The sequence below is a fragment of the Mesoplodon densirostris genome, chromosome 1, assembly GCF_025265405.1.
Source record: "Mesoplodon densirostris isolate mMesDen1 chromosome 1, mMesDen1 primary haplotype, whole genome shotgun sequence".
Lineage (NCBI taxonomy): Eukaryota > Metazoa > Chordata > Mammalia > Artiodactyla > Ziphiidae > Mesoplodon > Mesoplodon densirostris.
Window position 1 is genome coordinate 110,097,841 of NC_082661.1, and position 22,721 is coordinate 110,120,561.

The following is a 22,721-nucleotide window of genomic DNA, read 5'->3' on the forward strand; positions in this document are numbered from 1 at the left end:
GTACATATAAACAATGGAATACTACTCAGCCATAAAAAAAGAATGAAAAAATGCCATTTGCAGCAACATGGATGCAACTAGGGATTATTATACTAATTGAAGTAAGTCAGAAAAAGAAAGACAAATATCATATGATATCACTTATATGTGGAATCTAAAATGTGGCACAGATGAACCTATCTACAAAACAGAAACAGACTCACAGACATAGAGAACAGACTTGTGGTTGCCAGTGGGGAGGGAGAGGGATAGACTGGGAGTTTGGGGTTAGCAGATGTAAACTATTACATACAGGATGGATAAACAACAAGATCCTACTGTATAGCACAGGGAACTATATTGAATATCTTGTGATAAGCCATAATAGAAAAGAATATAAAAAAAGAATGTAGGTATGTGTATAACTGAGTCACTGCTGTACAGCAGGGAGGGGCACAACATTGTAAATCAACTATACTTCAATAAAAAAGAAATTTTTTAATCTAGACATTAAAAAAAACCCATCAAAGCTCAGGTGCTGGGGCTCAGAACAAATGCAGACTCTGAGCGCATCCAGTGCACCGGGCACAGTTTTCTTTTTTGTTGGGCTTTTCTCCTAAAAAGTTTTTATCCTACAACGGAGAAAATGGAGGTCTGGAGCAAATGAGTGAATTGTCCTAGGTCACTAGTCCATTAAGAGCAGGTGGGATTTCAGACTGGAGCAAGTGATTCCGAGGCCTGCAGCTGTGCTGGGCATCACACCACATCTAAAAAGCCAGTGGCCGCCAGGGACGATGTCCGTGTGAACACCAGCGATCCCCATACGTGGCAGGGTTTCTGTATGTCAATGACCTAATCTGATTTTTAAAGGGCTGTTTCTGAGTGAGTCATTCTCAATACTCTGCATATTTCCAAACTCCACAATAAAATACAGGGAGAATGTGGGTACAGAGATGATGAGTTCTTTAAATAAGCAAAGTGCTAGAAATAGCTTGGAAGTGGGGACTGAGCCTGAGAGAACAGAGTTGAGATTGATCTGCAAATTGCGGGGTGAAGAAAACACTTTGAGCGGTTCGTCAAACACTAGGCTCTTTTAGGATCAGCCATCTCTCCAGTGGGGAGAAGCTCCCGGAAAGCTGGGCTGAACATGAGTCTGGGCACAGGACAGCACTGGGCCGAGCCAAGGATGCTGGGGAGAGAAGTCAGCCACAGTGGTTCCAGGACTGCTTCCGGCCCTCGATCAGGGCACCGAGCAGCACTTAGCTGGCTGGAGTGACAACCTGCAAGAGAACCACGGAGGCTTTCAGGGCTCCTTGGGCTACTGGAGCCCTCGTGAGAGCCCCTCGGGGAGGGTGACGTCTTGGTAGAAGAGAGGGCCAGGCTGACGGGGGTGGCTACTTGGTTTGGGGCGCCCCAGGGTGAAAATGAGGAAAACAAGAACTTACAGAAGAAAAAACGTTCTAGTGTATCAGCTTCTAAGCCTTTTTGCCCAGGCATTTGTTGTTTTCCATTCTGCAAATAAAATATGACTACAACCCCCTTTTAAGAAACGGTCCTCCTTGATCAGCTACACTGGTGAGGGTCTCTTTCTTTCCCACGCCTCGCCCCAAAGGGTAAAGGTTTGTGGTTTGTGTTTAAAACACATGCCTGTTGGGAAGGGGCGGGCAAAGAAAGAAGAAGAGGGGCAAAGCGTCCTTTTTCCTGACCAGAGTTCATCTTACTTGGCTCCAAGACCCCAGAACGCCAGCAAAACTGGACCAGGACATGGTGAAGAGGGGTTCCTGGTCACTTTGAAAGACGCGCTGTTGTCCAGGTCACACAGAAGTGGCACCTGCACTGCAGCTCCCTCTGTGCTTTAGGAGAGGTTTCATTGCTTTGTGCTCGGTGACTCCACCCTCCCTGGGCCGCCCCCTTCCCTCCCAGACCAGGCTGAGGCCTGGTGTCTCTGCTTCCTCCCGGGAGGGCCCCTAAGCCCCAGGTCCCCTTCAGAGGCGCCTCCTGCTCACCGGTCCAAAGTCACAGCTACCTTCTTCCCTGAACCAGCTCCTCTCAGTAAAGGGCAAACCCACCAACGACCCAGCCTGAACCTGGACTCTTTTCTTCTCTAGTAAAAACGGAGTATTCTTACTCCTTGGGCTGTTGCTTTAGAACAAGGCCCGGCACATAGTAAGTGCTCAGTAAACGCAGGCTACTGGGCTCTGGTCCTGTTCTGCTTGGTCAGAGGCATCTAAGCTCCCCGGGGGGTCAGCAGCATTCCCACTGGATCCCCTCCGGGTGCTGGCCCCTCCTCACCTTCCTCTGGTCACCAAGGACGTGGTGCCCATGGCTGGGACACGCGGGCCGTGTCTGCGTCCAGAAGTGAGCGTGACTCTGAAGCCCCATTCCGGCCCAGTGTCTGGCGTGGAATCTGAGCTGAGACACTCCCCACAGGGATGTACTGCAGCCACTGTGCTGTCCCTGGACCCCCCCAGAGCCTGTGCTTCTGGCGGGGTCTCTGACCTCACCTTCCCCCGTGGCCCCGAGGCTATGCAAGGGGGCCCTCTGACACTGGAGCAGATCAGTGAGCAGGAGAAGACAGCCCTGGCTCGCGACCTGACAGGCCAGCAGGGGGACCGCGTCTGGAGCCTGTGATGAACGCTAGTAAGTCAGGAAGTTCCCATGCAATCTTCTGATTTCTGGAAAAAGTCCGTTTTTCCAGGTGTGGACAAAGAGCTCTCGGGAACCCGGTCCCCTGCGCCGAGCTGGGCCCAGCAACAGGATGCTGCTCCACGTGAAGAGCAGCCCCCAGCTCGGACAGCAAGTCGGAGGGGGATTCAAGCCCGTGGCCTTATGGAGATGGCTGAGATGGAAGAGTGAGGGGTACTCAGGAAGCCCACTCCCCTCCTCACAGCGATGCTGACGGCGCTACCCTCTACGTCCCAGGCGCCCCGGTTGGAGCCCCAGAGCTATGCAATGAGCCAGGCCTGGGTGTCAGCCTCCCCATGTGGGGAACTAACTGGGTCTTAGCTGGCCACGTCCGTTCTAAAAACAGAAAGCCCACAACTGAGCCCAGTGCCTATTTTTACGTCCCACTCACTGGAGAGGAATGTGTAATATTTCAGTAAAGGAGGGTGCAGGCGGCCAAAACTAACTATTTGGCTTGGCGGCCTCTGGCAGATCTAAACTGTTGAGATGAAGGCTGCAGAAACATTGTCAGAAAATATAATAGCTTACTGGAGCAAATCCTAATAAATTCACAAACCATTTAACATTTATCCTCCTCCACCTCCCCCGCCAAAGGAGGAAAAGGAAGAAGAAGAGGGGAAGATACGAAAAACTTTTAGAATCTCAAAATTAGTAGGATGACAATCTGGTGGAGAAGAGACAGCATGGCCTAGCCACTGAGACTGGGGTTGTCAGACCATCCAGGACAGCGGGGCACAGGGGACAGGGTCTGGGGACCACCCGCCCCTAACCCCGAGGACCCAGGGGCTAGAGAACACTCCTGTATTTTCACCAGGGAGCCGGGCGGACAATGGACAGGGCCCAGCTGTTGGGCCCCATGGCAACGAGCCTGGGGAAAAGCCAACAGACACCCAACAGACGGTGGGTGTGAAGGAGCCTGCGGTTATAAGGGCCAAGGGAAGGACAGGAGCCTCTGCCCTCCAGGTGCTTGTCGTCTCACAGGGACAAGATGCACCAACAAAGAACACCACCGGTGACATTAACGTGTGTCCGTCTAGCGCAGAGCTTCTCAGGGGGGACACAGAAGGGGGACAGTTGCAGACGCTGCGGCAAGGGGTGAAGCACACGGCGCTGGGCTGGGACATCTAGCTCACACCCCTCACTCTGGGCCTCTGTTTCCTCATCTGTCAAAGCGTGCATTGTGGGGATTAGCTGAGGAAATGCCCCCAAGGTGCTCAGCACAGATCAGGGGCCTGTGGGAGCTGCCCGGCTGTCACAATAACTGGGAGAACCACAGGAACGGAATCTGCTCTGGGTGTGGGGGCAGGTGGGACCTGCACGGGTGGCTGGGGGCCAGGGGGCTGGGCAAGGCACCGAGGCAGGCGAGATCAGTGCCATGGGGCAGGGCTGCGGGGCTGGAGAAGAGACCGGCGGTAAGGACCCTTGGGGCCAGAGCAGCAGGCTGGGCCCCGGGCTGAGGAGCTGACAGGTCACTGCACCTACAAAAGCCAGGAAAGGTCCCGAGCAGGGGGCCACAGGCCTGCTCTGGATCTCAGGAAGGTGAGCTAGAGACAGCACGGGGGAGGGGCAGGGGGAGGGGAGGGAGACTTCACTGCTGGGCAGAGCCGGGGGTCTCCGTGAGGGCCCCCAAGCAGGAGCGATGCTGTGATGGGAGCATGGCGTGGCTCCACGGCCCTGCGTTTCTCAGAAACTTTTGGCTGGCGGTGAGGGGGTACAGCCAGGCAGAGCCATACTTGGGAACCCAGGGAACGCTCCAAGTACGGACATCCCAACGGAACGCCCTTCTGTCCTGCGTGGGCGAGAGATGCCTGTTAGCCACAGACAGACCCAAGCTCCAATCCCTCTTCATCGATTCAACCCGCCTGCCCGTTACCACCGCCCCTGAGCACCGGCATCCGGCCCGCAGCGGGGGCAGCGACGCTGACCTCCTGGGTGAGAGAATTTGACGTGCTGCAGATCCCTATGGTGTGGACCTCAGCCCGCGGAGACGCTCTGGCTCCCAGGCTTACTTCTCCTCCTGAGGAGCGGCTGAGAAGCCTCCCTACTCCAGGAGTGGTCTGCGTTGACCCTCGGAGATCAAGGAGCTGATCCCCACCCAGCTGACTTACGATCCCCAAATAGGCAGCCGAACCTCAGGTGAAGGACTCGGGTAGACAGGGAAAATCCAGACCACCTGGGGGGAGGCGAGCACGGTGGGCGTGGCGTCCCCAGAGTCCAGCCACTCGGCGCTAGGGCCTGACCTGCCTCTGCAGGAGTCTCCTGTAAACCCCCCGGCCCAGAGGGGCGGCAGCGCAAAGCATCCTCTCCTCCCGACTCCCCTCTCTGGAGCATTCCAAGTGCTGAGTTTTCCTTGTGGAACCTCAGGACAGGAGAAGGGAATCCGCCGTGGGGCCCTGTAGGCGCCCTTGCCCCTAGCACACCTGCCAAGCTGACGGATGAGGGGAAAGATGATGACCAAGCGCCCGGCCGGGACGGGCACTTCTGCCTCGGAGTCTCCCTTCCGTGGGGAAGAGGTCGGAACGACAGAGGCATCAGGCCTGGCGCGGCCTCGGCAGGAGGCGACCCAGGAGGGGAGGGCAGGCTGGACGACTGAGCAGGATCCGAGGAAACGGGCAGTGCTTGCCCGGCATCGAGGCCTCTCCTGGTCAGAGCTGCCTTTCAGGGACGGACAGCACCAGCTTGTCCACGCTCTGCAGGTCTCTGCAGGTCTCTGCAGGGGTCCTCGGCCATGGGCTGGCCCAAAAGGAGCCCAGACAGAGGTGCAAAAATTGGGAAGAAATCTCAAATCCCTGAGATTCTCGGCTCTGTGCCCAACAATCATCACCTTGGGTCAGGCTGACCCTGGCCTCAGCTGATCGACTGGTGGCTGAGAAGTCAGAGCTGAGAAAGAGCTAGGCACTTAGTTGGCTATCATTAAATGTCTGCAGAAGTGGGGACCTCCCTGCTGGTCCAGTGGTTAACACTCCACGCTTCCAGTGCAGGGGTCGCGGGTTCGATCTCTGGTCAGGGAACTAAGATCCCACATGCCGTGCAGCACGGCCAAAAAAAAAAGGAAGAAAAAAAAAAGTCTGAAGTGAATAGCTGCAGAAGGCACGAGACCGTATCTACCAACGTGTACGTAAATATGTGTTATGTGAATGAAGGAAAATGATCGTGTGGCTAAAGCGGTCCTCCTGTGTGAGTTCTGCGGCGCGGTCACCCCCACACTGGGATCTTGGCCGAGAGCAAGTGTTTACTCACCTCTGAGCCTTAAGCATAATGTCTGTCCCAGAGTGGAAGGATAATCAACGTCCGCCAGATTTTTGAAAAAAAATCAGTGAATGATGTCATAGAGACAGGAAGTAGAAGGGTGGTTGCCAGGGGCTGGGGGAGGGGGAAAGGGGGTTTTCGGCTTAAAAGGAACAGAGTTGCAGTTTGGGACGATGATACAGTTCTGGAGATGATGGTGGCTACAGCTGCACAGCAGTGGGAATGCACTTAAGGCCACCGGACTGCACATTTACAAATGGCTAAGCCGGTACATTTTATGGGATGTGTATTTTACCACAATTTAAAATTCAAAAAAAAACCATCAGTGGATAAAAATCCGGGCTGGACTGTGCCTCGATTTGACCAGCAGAACAAAGCAGAGGGGATACTTTGGTGCCCAAGCCTCAGCCTCGGAAGACCCTGTCAGCTTCCGCTCTCACCCGAGGGAACTCTTCCACCAACACGTAGCTCCACTGGACACACGTGGCCCCAACCGGACACGGAAGAGAGGGTACCCTAGAGCAACCAGCTCCCATCGGCCGTCAGATGACACGTGAGCGGTGCCTGGCGAGGCCCACAGAAGAACAGCCCGGCTGAGCCCTGCCCAGACCACGGGCCCCCAGAATCAGGAGAAAAGAAATGGCTGCTTCAAGCCGCGAAGGAGTGAGGTGCCGGCCATGCATCAAAGACGTCAAATGACAAAGAGTCTCCAGCCTTGCAGTTGGAGGTCAGGGCCACCCTGCCCTGGCTAACCCACCTCCTGCATGCAGCTCTCCAAAGAAGTTCTCATCCGTCTTTCAGTCCTAAGGAAGAGCGTGACAATGCAGAGAGGTGGGCACTCGCGCTTCAGCTGGGGAGAGGCGAGTGGGGGAACTCCGACTCTTGATGACAGAGCAGGGGTGAGGCCCTTTGCTCTCTGGAATGCTCTCTATTTTGCCTCTACAAAGTTCTGACTTCAAATCACGTAAGTGTGATTTTGAGAGCTCAAATCGAAAGGTGAGGACACAGCCCACCTGTTCATGAAATAAGTTGGTTCTCTCATTGAAAGGGAACGTGAAATGAATTGGGAGATTAGGTTTGACATAAATACACCACCATGTGTCAAACAGATGGCTAGTGGGAACCTGCTGTATAGCACAGGAAGCTCAACTCATGCTCTGTGATGACCTAGATGGGTGGGATGGGGGGAGGGGCGTGGTGGGAGGGAGGTCCAAGAGGGAGGGGATACAGGTATACATATAGCTGGTTCACTTCACTGTACAGCAGAAACTAACACAACATTGTAAAGTAACCTATACTCCAACGGAAAAAAAAATGAAACGGAGAACTTTCAGCCACAAGACTATACCTTTCACTAAAAAAACAAAAACAAACAAAAAAAAAACAAGTTAATTAAAATGTGAGCAACACATATTGACTTAAGTTTATCAAGCCTTCTCAATTTATGCAGGTTCCTAAGAGACCTGGATGGTATCTGTGGACAATTAACACCAGCACGAGTGTGACCCGTGCTGGACTGTGTCAGCACACCTTGTTCTAGAGACCTTTTCCCAGCACCTGTTCCCACACTGAGCCTCATTCTCAGCAGCCGCCCCAGGTGCTGCCCCATCCTTGCCCCAGAATGTCATCTGCATCAAGGTAATAACAGATGAAACATCCCATCCCACAGACGGCTGACTCAGGAACATTTAACAAGGTAAATTCTTACAAGAGCAGATATCCTCGTGGGGGGCATGATGGACTTAGGGCTCGGGGCATTTTAACTAATTTGACTTCTCTGTCTTCATCACTGAGACATCATCAAACACAGGGCCCAGTCCAGTAACATCTGTGCTGCCTTCTGGGCCCTGTCCCCGAGGCTGTCCACTCCCCCCTGCAGACTACCCATCTGCCTAGGATTACAGTAAGGCCCCTACATACGAATGAGTTGTATGTAGGTACCCAACTAACACAATGGGCTATCTAGTACTGTACTGTAACAGGTTTAAAATACCTTTCACACAAATAACACATAAAAAACAAACAAAAAATAAAACATTTTTTATCTTACAGTACAGTCCCTTGAAAAGGACAGTAGTCCAGGACAACAGCTGGCATCCAGGGGCTGGCATCGAGTGAACAGGCAAGAAGAGTTACTGGCTGGAGCGGGGAGAGGAGGTGGGAGACGGTAGAGCTGAAGGATCGTCAGCAGTAAGAGATGGAGGGCAAGCTGCAATTTCATGCACGCCTGACATTGGTAGAACGCACGTTCCCGTCTTTGAAACTTTGTAACTTGAAGGTTCGTGTGTAGGGGACTTAACTGTAGTGCTTGTCAGTTACCCATCTGGGGAACCCATATAAAAGGAATATTGATGGCCCTGGCTGAACGTCAATGTGGCGAGGTCCTTTCTACCCACCTCCAACTCCCTTTGCCCTGTCACTGCACAAGGGATTTATGGGTGGGTCTTGGAGCTCGGAAGCTGCAATCCCAGGCTGCCCCTCACCCTCCCTGGCTGCCTCCCAGCCATCCTCGCTGGTTCAGCCACCCCTTAACCAGTGTCCAGATCCTGAAGGAGACTCCAATTCCAGGCACAACGTCGTCACTCACCCTGACCTCTGCGCAGACCTAGGTTATTAATCTGCCACGGAAATAAAAAAAAAAAAAATCACGCATGCAGGATGCAGGTATTTGCATCTTTATTTTTAGGATGTTTAGGACCTGACGTTCCGGACCCCCAAAGGCAGGAGTCTGTGCTTGCAGGAGGAGCATGGTTATCTGCATTAATGCCACGTATTCGCAAAAGCCACCTCTCAACTCTCACGTAAGGGTCCCCTCAACTTTCACAGGCTTCCTCATCCTAGGGCAGCTCGCGTCACCTGGGGCAATCAATCAGCTAACCAACTGCGCCGCCTGTGGGCAACACCATGGCTGTCCTGATCCATCTGAGCCCTCGTCATATCCTTCATTTTAAGACACAGACGCCCACCTGAGGGCCTCTCAGGTGGCTTGCAGACCCCCCCACCACTGCCGCATCCCGCTCTGACCCACCCTCCCTACAGCCCCCTGGACGCCGTTTCTACCGGGATAAGCAACTGTAGGGGCAAGTGAAAAACCAAGAAACAAGCCCCTTCAAGTGTCAGGGCTTGAAAGCCCTGATCCAACCTCAAGCCTAAGCCCTATTGCAGGTACATAGCCGTCCTGGTCACCCCCATTAGGGAAAGGACGCTCCAACACACAGCAGAGAATGTTCTAGAATTCAGAGAATCCTGGTCTTTTTCCTTCTTTTCCTTGGGTTTGAGACACCTGCCTTTTGGTCATTTTGTGCTACTTATTAATGCATTTGTACTGGGACAACTAGGGAGAATGGGGAAACGGATAAACCCCGTTAAGCTTGATACTCTTAAGCAACTTTGGCAACAATGACACTAACAGCAATAAACGAATGACTGGGGACCAGCATCAGGGACCCAGGCTGGGTTGCACATCTGTATCCACTGGCTATTCCAGCTTCAAAGGGTACAAAGGGCACTCTTCCCCTCCTCCCTTCCTCCCTCAGGACTCTGCCTTTGAGGTGACTCTTGCAGGCAGTTCTGATGCATCTGCTGCCTTGTCTCCACACCCACCCACCTTCCTATCTCGGCTGCCCTTCGGATTTCACTTTAATAAAAGCAGCTCTTAACCACCCCGCCCCCCACCCCCCCACCACCCCACCCCCCCCGCCAAGAAAAGCTTCCCTCAAAGCTTTGCGTTATGGAGCCCCCAACAAGGCACTGAGTGCTGGTGGGCAGAAGTGTGAGCCGAGAAAGCCCCCCGAGGGGCTGCCCCTGCTTTCCCAGGACAGGGGCGCCGACCGTGCCCAGCGCGCTGACCGCCACGCTTCCATCCCTCACCAAGCCCAACGTGGTGTAGGCCCCGCCCCTCCGCCTCTCCTCTCCCACCGGCAGGGGGCGCATCAACCGCAGCCCGCGGCCTTCTGAGCCCACCAAGGCTGAACGGAAAATACCTAAGGCCGCCACGCTTTTTAAGAACACAAACAAATCTAAATTTAACCCAACTTACCCTCGTTTCCCAGGAGAAAGGGGCAGAGTGCTCATCTTGCCAAGTTATGTCCTGAAATAAAAATTCAAGAATAAATCTGAAATCCAAACCCAAAGGGACCCCGCGCAGACAACCACCCAAGGCCATGGGGTAACCAAACTTCAGCAAGAAGAATCCCAAGTCCTGGCTCAAAACAAGCCTGAAGTTGTCGCGCTCTGCAGAGAATGTGCTGACCTTCTTGGTCTGGCTCCCCCCTCACCTTGCTGGCCGCGGCTGCCAGGCACGCCCGTCCCCTGCCAAACAGACATTCGATGAATGCCTGGGAGCCCCAGGACGGACTCGATGACAGGGAGGCCGAGGAGAAAGGAAACAGGGCTTCCGGGCTCAGGTCTCGGCCCTGCCAGCGACTAGCCACACGGCCAGGGGAAGATGACTTAGCCTTTTGAGCCTCAGTTTCCTCATTTGTAAAAGGAGAACTGCGCTTCCCCTGCGGGGTTGTTGTGAGGATAAAATGAGGTAACAGAGGAAAAGGAGGTCGGGAGATTATCTGCCAGTCAACACCTGTACTGTCTGAGCATCCTCCCCCCATCCTCCTAAGTGCCTGCCAGAGATCTGAAAGGCAGTAATCGGCCTATCAATGAAGAAAATGCCAACTGAATGCAACTGCCTAATTATAGTGAAAACTCTGAAATCCTTCTGACCCTCACAAGCGGAACAGGAGAGAAGGAGCCCTTCAAAACAGTCACTGAGAATCTGACCTTGGATCCACTGATCTGAACAAAGGTTTGTAAGATCGCCTTTCCTAGGCCACCCCTCCAACTCTCCAGCTGTATTCCTATACTAGCAAATGTCTCATGTGTGCCCAGCTTCTGCTGGGGAATCATATTTTCTGAACCAAAAACTGGGACATCCTGGGTGATACAGACTGAAAATGGGATAAAATATTTTGAATTGAGACTGTCCTTGCATAAAGCACCGCAGGTACGTGATGTCTTCGCGCCCAGAGTCACTCCCTAGCCCCAGAGCTAGGTTACCTGGCTCCCCTCCCCCTCCTCCAGGAGGGGGACCAGTTCTGCAGAGGGTCCACTTCCTTCAGTACCGACTCCATCCCCAGCCTTGGCCTCTAAGCTATGTCTCCTATCACTCCTGGCTGTCAGGCAAAACTTTAAAAACGAGAGGGAACGTGGGCCACTACGCTCCCATTGGGAATCTCAGTTAAGTCCAAGTGTACTCCTCAACTTACAAACCGTGCCCCTCCAAAAGTAGAAATGTGAGTTAACAAGTCTCGGCTGAGGGGGCTCCTGCATCCAGGTCTCTGTGTGTGTGGTCAGGGCGTGGGAGAAGAGCGCAGTTGAGCTCAATGACCTGAAAGTCCTTAAAATTCTGTGATCTCAGGACCCTCTAAGTTCCTCTTAGAAACAGTAAAACAAGAAGGACTTTGTTTTCACATGGGAAAAATAAAGGAGGCTGATGGAATGTATGTTCCCTTTGTTCTAGATTTGGACCTGTGGAAAAGGGCAAAGGGAAACCAACTGGTAAATGTGCTCCCTCTATGGGGAGGTGGGGGGGGACAAGCCCAGTGGCCACCTCAGGGGACAGAGGAGGCGTGTGGAGATTCAGTGGGCAGGCAGAGGCAGAGAAGGGAGCAGGACCACTGGCCAAAAGCAGGACACACCGGAGCTGGACACCCCTTCTCATGTGATATGATCGATCCTCTGAATGTTAATTATGCTGCTTGAGTCCCTTTGAAATCTGCAAAGAACACAGTAAGAAGGTTTTTGGCTTTGGAAGATGAATGAGTGCAAGACTCTGAGGAACAAAGATGTAGCCTGGAGCCTGGTGAGCCAGCAGGTTCCAGTGGCTGCAGCCCAGACAGGCTGAAATTCCGAGGGGGCTGCAGACAGAGGGGTGCACTGTGATTTCTCCCCAACTTGGTGTCAAGTCAATAATCTTTTGTTTGCTCCAGCAAGAAACAGAGTCAAGGGACAAATTCCTTAGATTTCTGCAATTCTGAGCTCATAAAAAAAAATAATAAAACACTTAACAAAAATAAACATGCCAAACAAAAATGTGATTGAAGCTCTGATGTCAGCCACTGGCTGCACACTCCAGCCACAAAGAGCGTTGGGGGCAAGCACAGGCTTTCCAGGCAGTTGTATGCAAAACGGCATCAGGATTGCAAAGTTCTAGAAATGGATAGTGGTGATGGCTGTACAACACTGTGAATGTACTAACTGTACACCTAAAAATGGTTAGCACGGTCAATTTTATGTTATGAATATTGTACCACAATAAAAAAATCTGTAAAGGCTATATATATTATATGATTCCAACTATATGACATCCTGGAACAGGTAAAACTATGGAGACAATAAAAAGATCAGTGGTTACGAGGGTTGAACAGAAGAAGGGCTGACTAGGCAGAGCACAGAGGATTTTCAGGACAGTGAAATACTCTGTACCACACGGTAATGATGGATGCTTTTCTCAAAACCCATAGAATGTACCACGGCAAGAGTAAACCCCAGTGGAAACTATGGATGTTGGGCAACACTGCTGTGTAGGTTCATCCATTGTAACAAATCTTGCACTCTGGTGGGTGTGTCAGTAGTAGCAGAGGGTGCACACGTGTGACAGTAGGCGGTAGGTCAGAAATCTGTACTTTCTACTCACTTTTGCTGGGAACCTAAGACTGCTCCAAAAATTAAAATCTATTCTTCAAAAAAGTGTCCCCTCCCCCCCCAAAAAAACCTGACAAAGGTAACAAATGCTGGAAACATCATTTCCTAATTACTTTAGTCCCTTTTGCTATTATCTGTGCTCTTGAGGTTACTTACATCTGTTGCCCCTGCAAGATGGAAAGTGCATCTATAACACCACACAACGGGGTCACTGCACCTCCCTGACCGGCTCTGATGCAGTGAGATACCTGGGGGCTTGGACAGCCCCTGGGGGAGCATCTCCATGGCAACCAGCAGGTGCTCCACATCAGGGCTGCTCCCCTCACTGCCCTGGAGCCAGATGTTAAACATTTCCGAACACACCACAAGCTGCAACCAATATCAAACACACTGAAATTCACTACATTCTACACTAAATGTAACGGCTACTCTTAAATTTTTTAAGGATTTTGGTAATTTTGCTTTGGAAATTATTTGGTGACAAGTAACTCCTCTATAATTGGTTGATTCCTCTGTAAAAGTCAGGACTGTTCCAAAATTATTCTAAAATGAAAAATTCTGGACTTAGAATTCATTTCAAACGTGAAATGTTATAAATATTAGCCTCTCCTCTTCATGAAGTTGGAGACTAATGGGCCATTTATTCTTTTATAACCTTCTTTTCCAATTTTGGGGCCGGTGAATTTCATCATGTCTCAAGCGTGTGAAGTGGACAGCACCTGTAAGTGGCGCTGTCCACAGCGGGTGTCCCTTAGTGTGGCCATAGGTCAGCCTGAGCAAGTGGGGCAAGGAGCACGGGCGTCACAGAGCAGCTCTGAGCTCCCCCTACACAAAGCCAGGCCGCTAGCAGCCTGCAGACGGGGAGCGGCACCTTTCCTGCAACAGTCAAAAGAACTGCTTCTGAGACCCCTGCAGCGCTCTGAAAGTCTCGCTTCCACTCTGGGCCTCTCTGAGGGACAGGCTGGGGACCATTCTGCAAACTGAACAAACTGCACCTTCCTGCAGATGCCCTCTCTCTGGCATACCTGTCCCAGGTAGCCAGAGGCGATGACCACCTCCTGGGTTCTTACTGGTCTTGGGTCCACACTGGCGCCCTTCACAGGCACCAGACTCAATACTCTCTGGAGAGCACCCCTAGCCTAGAGGTTCTAGGTCTGGCTGTAAATCAGAATCACCTAGGGACTTCCCGGGTGGCGCAGTGGTTAAGAAGTCGCCTGACAATGCAGGGGACGCGGGTTCGAGCCCTGGTCCGGGAAGATCCCACATGCTGCGGAGCAACTAAGCCCGTGCGCCACAACTACTCAACCTGCTCTCTAGAGCCCGCGAGCCACAACTACTGAGTCCGTATCCCACAACTACCGAGGCCCGCATGCCTAGAGCCCGTGCTCCGCAACAAGAGGAAACCACCACAGGGAGAAGCCCGTGCACCACAACGAAGAGTAGCCCCCGCTCACTGCAACCAGAGAAAGCCTGTGCGCAGCAAAGAAGACCCAACGCAGCCAAAAATAAATAAATTATTTTTAAAAAAAAGATTCCACCAAATGAATTAACAAGTTCATTTAGAAGGACAAGACTCCCACATTAAAAAAAAAAAAAAAGAATCATCTAGAGTGCTGTTTTAATAGGCAGAATCTGTGGGTCCCACCTGACTTAGTCTTAGAAAACCAACAACTCCCTAGGTAATTCTAATGCAGCCGTTCCCCTTGGGCAGCTTACCTACTTCAGTCCTCCACAGGACACCTGACTGCCTCTTCACACTGGGGACACTTGGCCACACAGGCTGCACTTGCTGACCTCCCAGGCTCAGGGACCCACCTCTGTCTTCCCAGGCCACCCCACCTGCCAAGGTGGCCTCAATGAATACTGCTAGGTGACTCTCATCATCCTCAAATAAGGACTTCTACTAAACCAACCTGGGTTCAGGCTTCCGTCACAAGGAGCCCAAGGTTTTCTGGGCTGGCTCTCACCCACCCAACTTTGGAGCAGGCAGAATCACGTCTGCGCATCAGTATAATCAACCAAGGCACACAAACGGTCTCCTAATACACAGCAAGGGCCCAGCAAATCACGTTTAAAGGCCGTTTTCATTTCATTCTTCCCAGAGTTCAAAGATTACATAAAACTACTGCAACAGCATTTCTAATCATGCCCTTAGTATGTAACCATAAACAATAAACACTCTTAGGTGGTAGTCAGAATATGGTGCACTGTTTGTTAAATTTCTCCTGCCACCTAGAGGGCTGAGTCTCTAAAAAGTTAGAATCCCAACCATTAAGCTCCCCAGAAATATATCTGATTTTTCTTGAGTGATTCAGAAACAGTGCTCACTGGAACCATATATTGTCACTGTCCTCCTGAAGTCCATAAATGAGGGGAGTTTCTGGGTGATAGACAGTGGCATCTTGGCTTAAAAGTAAGAAATGTACTGGGCATATACCCAGAGAAAGCCATAACTCAAAAAGACACATGCACCCCAAGGTTCATTGCAGCACTATTTACAATAGCCAGGTCATGGAAGCAACCTAAATGTCCACTGACAGACGAATGGATAAAGAAGATGTGGTACATATATACAATGGAATATTACTCAGCCATAAAAAGGAACGAAATTGGGTCCTTTGTAGAGACATGGATGGACCTAGAGACTGTCATACAGAGTGAAGTAAGTCAGAAAAAGAAAAACAAATATCGTATATTAACGCATATATGTGGAATCTAGAAAAATGGTATAGATGAACCGGTTTGCAAGGCAGAAATAGACACAGATGTAGAGGACAAACGTATGGACACGAAGCAGGAAAAGGAGGGGGGGCGGGCGGGGTAGGGGGAGGATGAACTGGGAGATGGGGATTGACATGTATACACTAATTTGTATAAAACAGATAACTAATAAGAACCTGCTGTGTAAAAAATAAAATAAAATAAAATTCAAAAAAAGAAAGTAAGAAATGTAAACTCTGAAATACTCTAAGCTAGAGAAATGAAGCTCAGACGGCAGGGCCTGTGGGAGCAGGACAGACGCTACCCTGTGTTGCTGACTGTCTCATCGCTCCAGTGATGTGGGCTGGCCGGGGCCTCCTGGCACATCCTGCACGGAGCCCCTTCTGCCTGGTGATCTGGTTAGTGTCGGTCCGTACCTCAAATTCACAGGAGCATATAAAAAACAGAAGGGAGGCAATCATGCACCTTGGTAGTTTGCCAAATGAGTTGAAAACTCAGGTCCACACAAAAACCTACACATGGATGCTTACAGCACCTTCAGTCATAAATGCCGAAACTAAGAAGCAACCAAGATGTCCTTCGGTAGGCAAATGGCTATGAATGGCTAAGTAAACTGTGGTCCATCCAGGCAGTGGAATACTATTCAACACTAGGAAGAATGAGCTGTCGAGCCATGAAAAGACACTGAGGAACCTTCAGTGCATATTGCTAAGTGACAGAAGCCAATCTGAAAAGGCTCCATGATTCAACTATATGACGTATGGAAAAGGCAAAACTGTGGAGACAGTAAAAAGATAAGTAGTTGTAGGGGCTGGACGGGAGAGAGGGATGAACAGGAGGTGTGCAGAGGATTTTTAGGACAGTGAAAGTACTCCGCACAGTACTGTAACGACAGAATTGTGTCCTCAGATGTTTGTCCAAACCACTGAATGTCCAACATCAAGAGTGAAGTGTAGGGGTTTCCCTGGTGGCGCAGTGGTTGAGAGTCCACCTGCCGATGCAGGGGACACAGGTTCGTGCCCCGGGCTGGGAAGGTTCCACATGCCGCGGAGCGGCTGGGCCCGTGAGCCATGGCCGCTGAGCCTGCGCATCCGGAGCCTGTGCTCTGCAACGGGAGAGGCCACAACAGTGAGAGGCCCGCGTACCGCAAAAATAAATAAATAAATAAATAAATAAAGCCTACTTAAAAAAAGGGAGAAGTGAGGAAGAAGAATATGCTCTTTTTTTTTTTTTTTTACCAAGTGGTTATTCTTAGGGACTATTGTTTATATGTTTATGGAATCGATGTTATCCCCTTTGACTTGTAGTATATTTAATTCTACTGAGATCAGAGGGTTGCCATCACCGGAAGTACAAAAGGGCAGTTCCAACAACAGAAAAGCAGTTGTGATTTAACTCCTGGGCAGGTTCCACCATGAATACAAATACAGAAACTCAGGCCTCCTCAGACCTCAGCAGAAACATGCCAAGGTAGTGATGGGAGGATGGGTGGGGCACAGGTCTAAGGAAATGAAGAGGAGAACGAGGCAGAAGTTTAACAGACAGGTCTGGCCTTGATTTCTTTTTCTGAGAAATGGGTACTTTCTCTGGTACTAAGGAAATCTCTCATTTTAGAGTGTAAAAGTAACTCCCGTCAATTATAAGATGACTCCAGACCTGCCAACAGGCTTCCCAGCTCTGCCCCCTCCCTCCCTGCAAGATAAGGAGCGAGTTGTTTCTTTGCAAAACCTGTTCCCTGGTAGCCACTGGGCCACACCCACAGGGGCCAGGGGGAGCCTCTGTTGCTGCCTCAGCTCCCAAGGCCACCTGTTCAATACACCTCCCCCACCCGAGGAGCCCCAGCTATGCAGAGTCCCAGGCAGGGACACGAAAAGCCAGGTCCACCCTGTCACCTTTTCTAAAAAATGCATGCATCTGCCAGACAGAAGGTGGGAATCATAATTACACATTCTGCCTTCCTTAAAAAACAAGTCCAAATGCTGAGAAAGGAACTCTCAAATTTCTCATTTTTTGTGCCGAAGGCTGAAAAATAGAAGCCAAGCTGCTGAAGTGAACGGGGAAGAGGTGACCTCACATGTCACAGGTCCTGCATCAGGAAGATACATATCCAACCAAACTCAAATCTAATGAAGACTGAATAAGTGAGAAAAGTTCTGGAAGGGCACTACCAATTTCTGCTTCATAATGCTGCTTCTTTCTGCATTGCTTGAAACTTTTAACAGTAACAAACAGGGTTGTTATTTTAGAAATTGTATACCCATTTAATTAGTTTACTTTCAAACACAAACAGCTGACCAGCCTGGACCCTAAGGGGCGAGGGCAAGGTGGCCCTTGGCAGGCAGCCCCAAGGGCATGGACTGGATGACAGCGGCTTAGCGAGGTCTGCTGCACTGGGGGATTCCATACTGACCCCCAGCCTCCTGAGCACTTCAGGGAAAGGTGCTTCGTCAGCCAGCTGGGAGCAGAAGCCGGATGGGCAATGGGCATGGGAAAAGCCACGGGGCCTTCAGAGGCCTGCAGAAGGTATCCAGGGGTCAGGGAGGCCAAGACTCAGCCCCAGAAAAGGAGGTGAAGGTCAGGTGGAGTAAAAGAGCAGGCAGCAAGCCTCCAGGTTCCTGCAGGAGGGGGAGGGATGCAGGTGCTAGAGAACACTTCCTTCTGAGAGCAGCGGGTCATGCTAAGCTGCGGAACAGGGGACAGAACTGCCTCGCTCCAGGGCTTAAAACGGGTGTTCTACAGCACGCGAAATCCAGATCAGGGTCCCCGGGGCTGGCATATGGAAACACCCTTCCTGCCCAGCCCCACCTACTTTACAGAGAAGTGAAACAGGCAAGCAGGCCCCTGAGAAGCCAATACGCCGGCTGCCCAAACTTCTGAGTTCACTTGCTTATGGCCTTTTGGGAGCCAAGAATGTGGCACAGAGCTCGGAACCCTGTGACTCTCATTGACGTGCTCAGACCAGTGGAAGAGTCTGGGAGTGGGGGCAAGGGGCAGAGAGCGACGCGTGCCTGCAAAGTCAGGGTTTTCGTTTTTCGGGTTTTTGTGTTTCTTCGTTTTTGGTGTGGTTTTTTTGCTCTTTGATAACAGGAAGCGGCAGAAGCAGACTGGGGTGATGGCTAAATCCCTCTAAAATGAAAACTCTTCATCTCGCAAAGCAAGCCATTCCCAAAACTTTTACTGCTGGAAGAAGAACGCCGTAATTGAGAAGCACAGGGAAAGTCAGACTGCTCAGAGCATCCATTCTCAAACATGCTTCAATGTTCAGACCAAGTACTTGACCCAAAGGGCAAGCCTCAATGTCCATGTCTGTTCTAAGCAAGGCCTATGAACCCGAGAGAAGTCCAGGGAGCTGCTCCCTGGTGGAGGGAGAACCCCGCCCTAAGAGGGCAGCCAGGCTACGGCAGGACCAGAACCAGGTATGGGGACGCCAGTGCTCCTCTTCTGTTGCTGAGAGATAAGTGTTCCACCGGCAGCAGCTCTAGATTCTCTGCACAGGAGGGGCTTGCGGAGATGACCAGGGGGCAGGAGGGGCTGGAGGCCCTGCACTGAAGCTGTACTGAGATCATATGTTCACGTGGACGGATTTCTAGAAAAGCTGGTGAAGATCAGGGGAAGACTAAGCGTCCCTAAAGCATGAATGGCTCTAGTGTCTAATACACTGGGCTTTGGGAAATAGGCACTCAATTGACTGCCAAGGTGGTAAGAACCAAGAAACCGACAGGACCCTTCACGGCCTCAGCGTGCAAAGGCAGCCAGCCTCCCTCTCCTCGGCAGGCACGTCCTCCAAGCAAGGGTGGATCTGGGCCTGGACGCTGGTCTCCTCACTTTACAGAGAGCGAAGGTAAAAACGAACACGCGGATGGCACGCTGCCACACCTGTCCTACACAGAGCGGCCCCGGCTGGGCAACTTGGACGTGTGAGCTGAGCCCTGAGCCCAAGCAAGCTTCCACTTGTTTGTTCCCTCAACGCCTAACAATGACTGGATGGCAGTCCCATTTGAAGGCCATATGGGCATGATGTGACGTCAAATGCTGCTGTGTGGGACCCAGAAACGTTACTGGCGATGAGGGAGAGTACTCAAAGAAACAGGCGACGTCCTGGTCCTTCGGGGTAGCCGAGAGGGGGGACCAATCTGAGGCGGGTGTGACTGCTGATCAGGAAACAGGGCACATCACGGCCACACTGTGGACAGAGCAAGCCCAGCTTTCAGTATGTACCCTGAGGCCCATCCCTAGAGCTCAGCAGGGCAGAGCTCCTTCTCACGTGGGACTCTGTGTGGCCAGCTCCAGGCTTAGCAACAGGAGGAATTTATTGATTTCACGACAGTGATTTTCAAAAGTGGACATGGAGAGACAAGAGCTAACAACCTTCATATTCTCACCAGCAGCAACCATGTTTTAATCCCACAGGCCTTTCCTAGACGCTGTCTCTACTATCATCCTGTTAATGTTCTTCCCGTTGTAGGAGCTCAGAGAGGTTAGGGGTTCACCAGTCAAAAGGTTAGTAGATGGAAGCCAAAACAAACCCAAGACTCACAACCAAGCCCAGGCGCTTTCTATTACAGCCTTAGGAAAGGCCCTCAGAACCCAGTATCCCAGGTGGTCTTTCCCAAGTATCTACGGGGCCCACCCTGCTTATCATCCAAGGTCAGATGCTGGCTAAATCAAGAGCTGGGGTGCACCTGAGCACCCATCCTTCAGTGGGCCCACGGTGGACGCTGGCAGTGGCAGAGCTAGGAGGAGGATTCTCTGTTGCCAGATTGGCCGTGGAGGCCCCACGGACTACATCTGAGGACACATCAAACAGGAAGGGACAGAGTGCCTGACTCAGTCAGGTTCGGGGCCCTTCTGGACAAACCTGGGGCCACCTATTCAGGCCACTCTGTCCAGCAGCCTACCGAGGGGTCACCCGCCACACTGTCCTTATCATCGCCCCTTGTGAGCAGGAGCCAACCCTCCTCCGAGTACAACCCTCCTCTTGGGCACGAGACCACCAACTCCACTTTGGTGCCAACCTCTTGCCAAGTCCAGGTAACACATTTTAAACTCCCTAGTGGGATGAAATCACACAGCCGCTGCAGGAGGGCAGGGGAGATAACAACAACAAAAGCTCTGGGCAAGGTACCTCTGTACCTGTCCTCAAACTCACTGTCTCTCCGCCATCCGTGCTGAGAGGCTGGTCGGAGGCACTCCAGGACATACTCGCAACCCGTTTGGCAAAGCTGAGTTCAATTCTGAAAATCAGGGCTCCTGTGCTCCTGGAAGGACATGCAGGTCCCACAGCAAAAAGTTCTGTTGGCCGTTAAATCGCTTTGCGTTTACAAATTTGCAAACAGCTCAGTCTGGCACCCAGTTAAGGAATCGGAGCACAAAATTCACTTGGCCACATCTTTCCTTATCAGCCACACCGGACCCTTATATGGCACGGGCTTTTGGATGGTGAACGGGCATGTGGATATTCTTAGCCGGACAGCAAGCTAAGGGAAAATGACAGGGACCCTGCAACATCTGTAAGTACCTGCAGGTTTATTTCTTCTCACAGTTTATTTATTCGTGACTTTTCCAAAGAGGGGCTGCCTGCTTTTCCATCACCCAAATCTGAGCCCCAGCCCTGCGAATGTCTTTAGAGAGATGCATATGTTCACACTAAAAATGCTTCAGCTCTGGGCTTACATTTTAAACCTATATTCTCATCTCTTCCGTTACCACACCCTCGTTTTTTCCTGGCGAAGCCTTCAGAGTTTAAAATCCATGGAAGACTCTTCTTTTAATTCTGTCAGTATAAGGCAATGTTGGAAGCATAGTTCTGCTCTCTCACACTTCCCCCACGAGAAAGCGGGTTTATGACCACAAACATTTTGTATTAATAAATGCCTCAGCACACCCACGCCGGAAAATCAGATTAAAACCTCATCCTCAACTAGAATTCCTTCCACAGTCTACGACTCCCTTGGAAAACCTTTCCAAGCCCAGCCCCTCCTGCTTGCAGCCTCAGAGCTCTCAGGGCTGCGGATTTCCCTGTATACTGCAGGCTCCTTTGGACTTTGACCCTCACCACAAAAGTTGAGTCTGAAAGGCCAAAGAGCCGCAGATTTGGCACCAAACAGGTTTTAGTTAAACGCATTTCCAGGAAAAGGCCGACTTTCGGAGAAGCACAGAACACTCAGGCCTTTGTGACTTAGTATGGGTCACCCCTGAGTTTTTTCTAGTTTCAGTGTTTCTTCCTCCACAATGTCCGGCCCTCTAGAAGGCCCAGCGGAGTGTCTAGGTCAGAGGCCCAGGCATGCCCTTATATGTACCAGCTCATTTGAACGTATCCCTCGTTTTTCACTGGAAAAAGGAGGCCACCGTACTCATTCCCAAAACTAAGCAACACATCGGGCTCACTCGGAAACATCTTAGGGCTTCGGGTTTTGCCTCCTAATCTTGGAAGGCACCTCTTCCTTCTTGTTACCTTGCTGGACAATTTTACTCTCCGCACACAGCTCATCACAAATATTAATATTATTACATATAAAAGGCTGACTGCCTTCCCTGGCAGGCCTCGGGTGGATATTATTATTCCCGGGGGAAACTGAGGCTCTAAAAGGTTAGGTCACCCACGGCCAGAGAGCTAAATGGCAGAATGGATCAGAACCCAGGCCTGCCTGGCTTAAAATCCCTTGCTGTTGGCACTTTGGTCTGACAAGTCTCGGGTCCCCTGCGGCCCGGCGGGGCAGCTCCAGATGGAGGGTCTGGAATGACCTCCTTCCTTCTCTCGGCGGTCCTCCACGAACTGCCCCGGGGAGCCCCCCAGCCCCGGACCTCCGGCTCCGGGCCGCCCGTCCCACCCACCTCGGTTCCTGCGCCTTCTCCTCTCCAGCCCTTGCCCGCGCGCCTGGCGGGGGCGGCTGCTAGCGGGCAGGGGTCCGCCCGGCCGGGGGCGCCTCGGGGGACGGGGGAGCCCGGCCCGCTCCGCACCTACCTCGTCCCCGAAGCGCACCACCTTCTGGCCCGTGGGCCCGCGCAGGCCGGGGAAGCGCGCCAGCTCCTCGGGGTCCCCGGGGTCCCGGGGCACCGGGGCGCTCGGCGCCACCAGGCACCGGTCGATGATCTCGTCCTGCTGCGCGGGCGGCAGCCGCGCCCACTCGGGCCCGTACTTCTCCCGGATCTTCTCCTTGTCCTGCATGATCTTCCTGGCCATGGGGCTCAGCGACGAGAAGTAGGTGAAGCGCTTCCGCTCCCTGTCGTCCAGAGGCCGGTTCCCGCTCATGACAGCCGAGCGCGAGGCCGCGATCGCCGCCGCCATGGACGCCATGCCCGGCCTGTCCGCCGCTCCCCGCCCCGCCCCGCCCCGCGAACGGCGCCCTTCCGCGGCCCGGAGCCCAGCGCCCAAGGCCCCAGCGACC

General features: G+C 52.0%; 1 protein-coding gene across 1 annotated transcript in view; it reads right to left on the reverse strand.

The window, feature by feature from the left end:
* Nucleotides 1-22,685, reverse strand: part of C1H1orf198 (chromosome 1 C1orf198 homolog) — a 33,862-nt gene extending 11,177 nt beyond the window's left edge. The window contains exons 1-2 of the mRNA XM_060107674.1: nt 22,298-22,685; nt 9,953-10,003 (exon numbers count right to left, since the gene is read on the reverse strand). Coding sequence (XP_059963657.1) covers nt 9,953-10,003; nt 22,298-22,630 — 384 coding nt within the window. The 5' untranslated portion in view covers nt 22,631-22,685. The remainder of the gene's footprint in view (nt 1-9,952; nt 10,004-22,297) is intronic.
* Nucleotides 22,686-22,721: the final 36 nt, after the last annotated feature.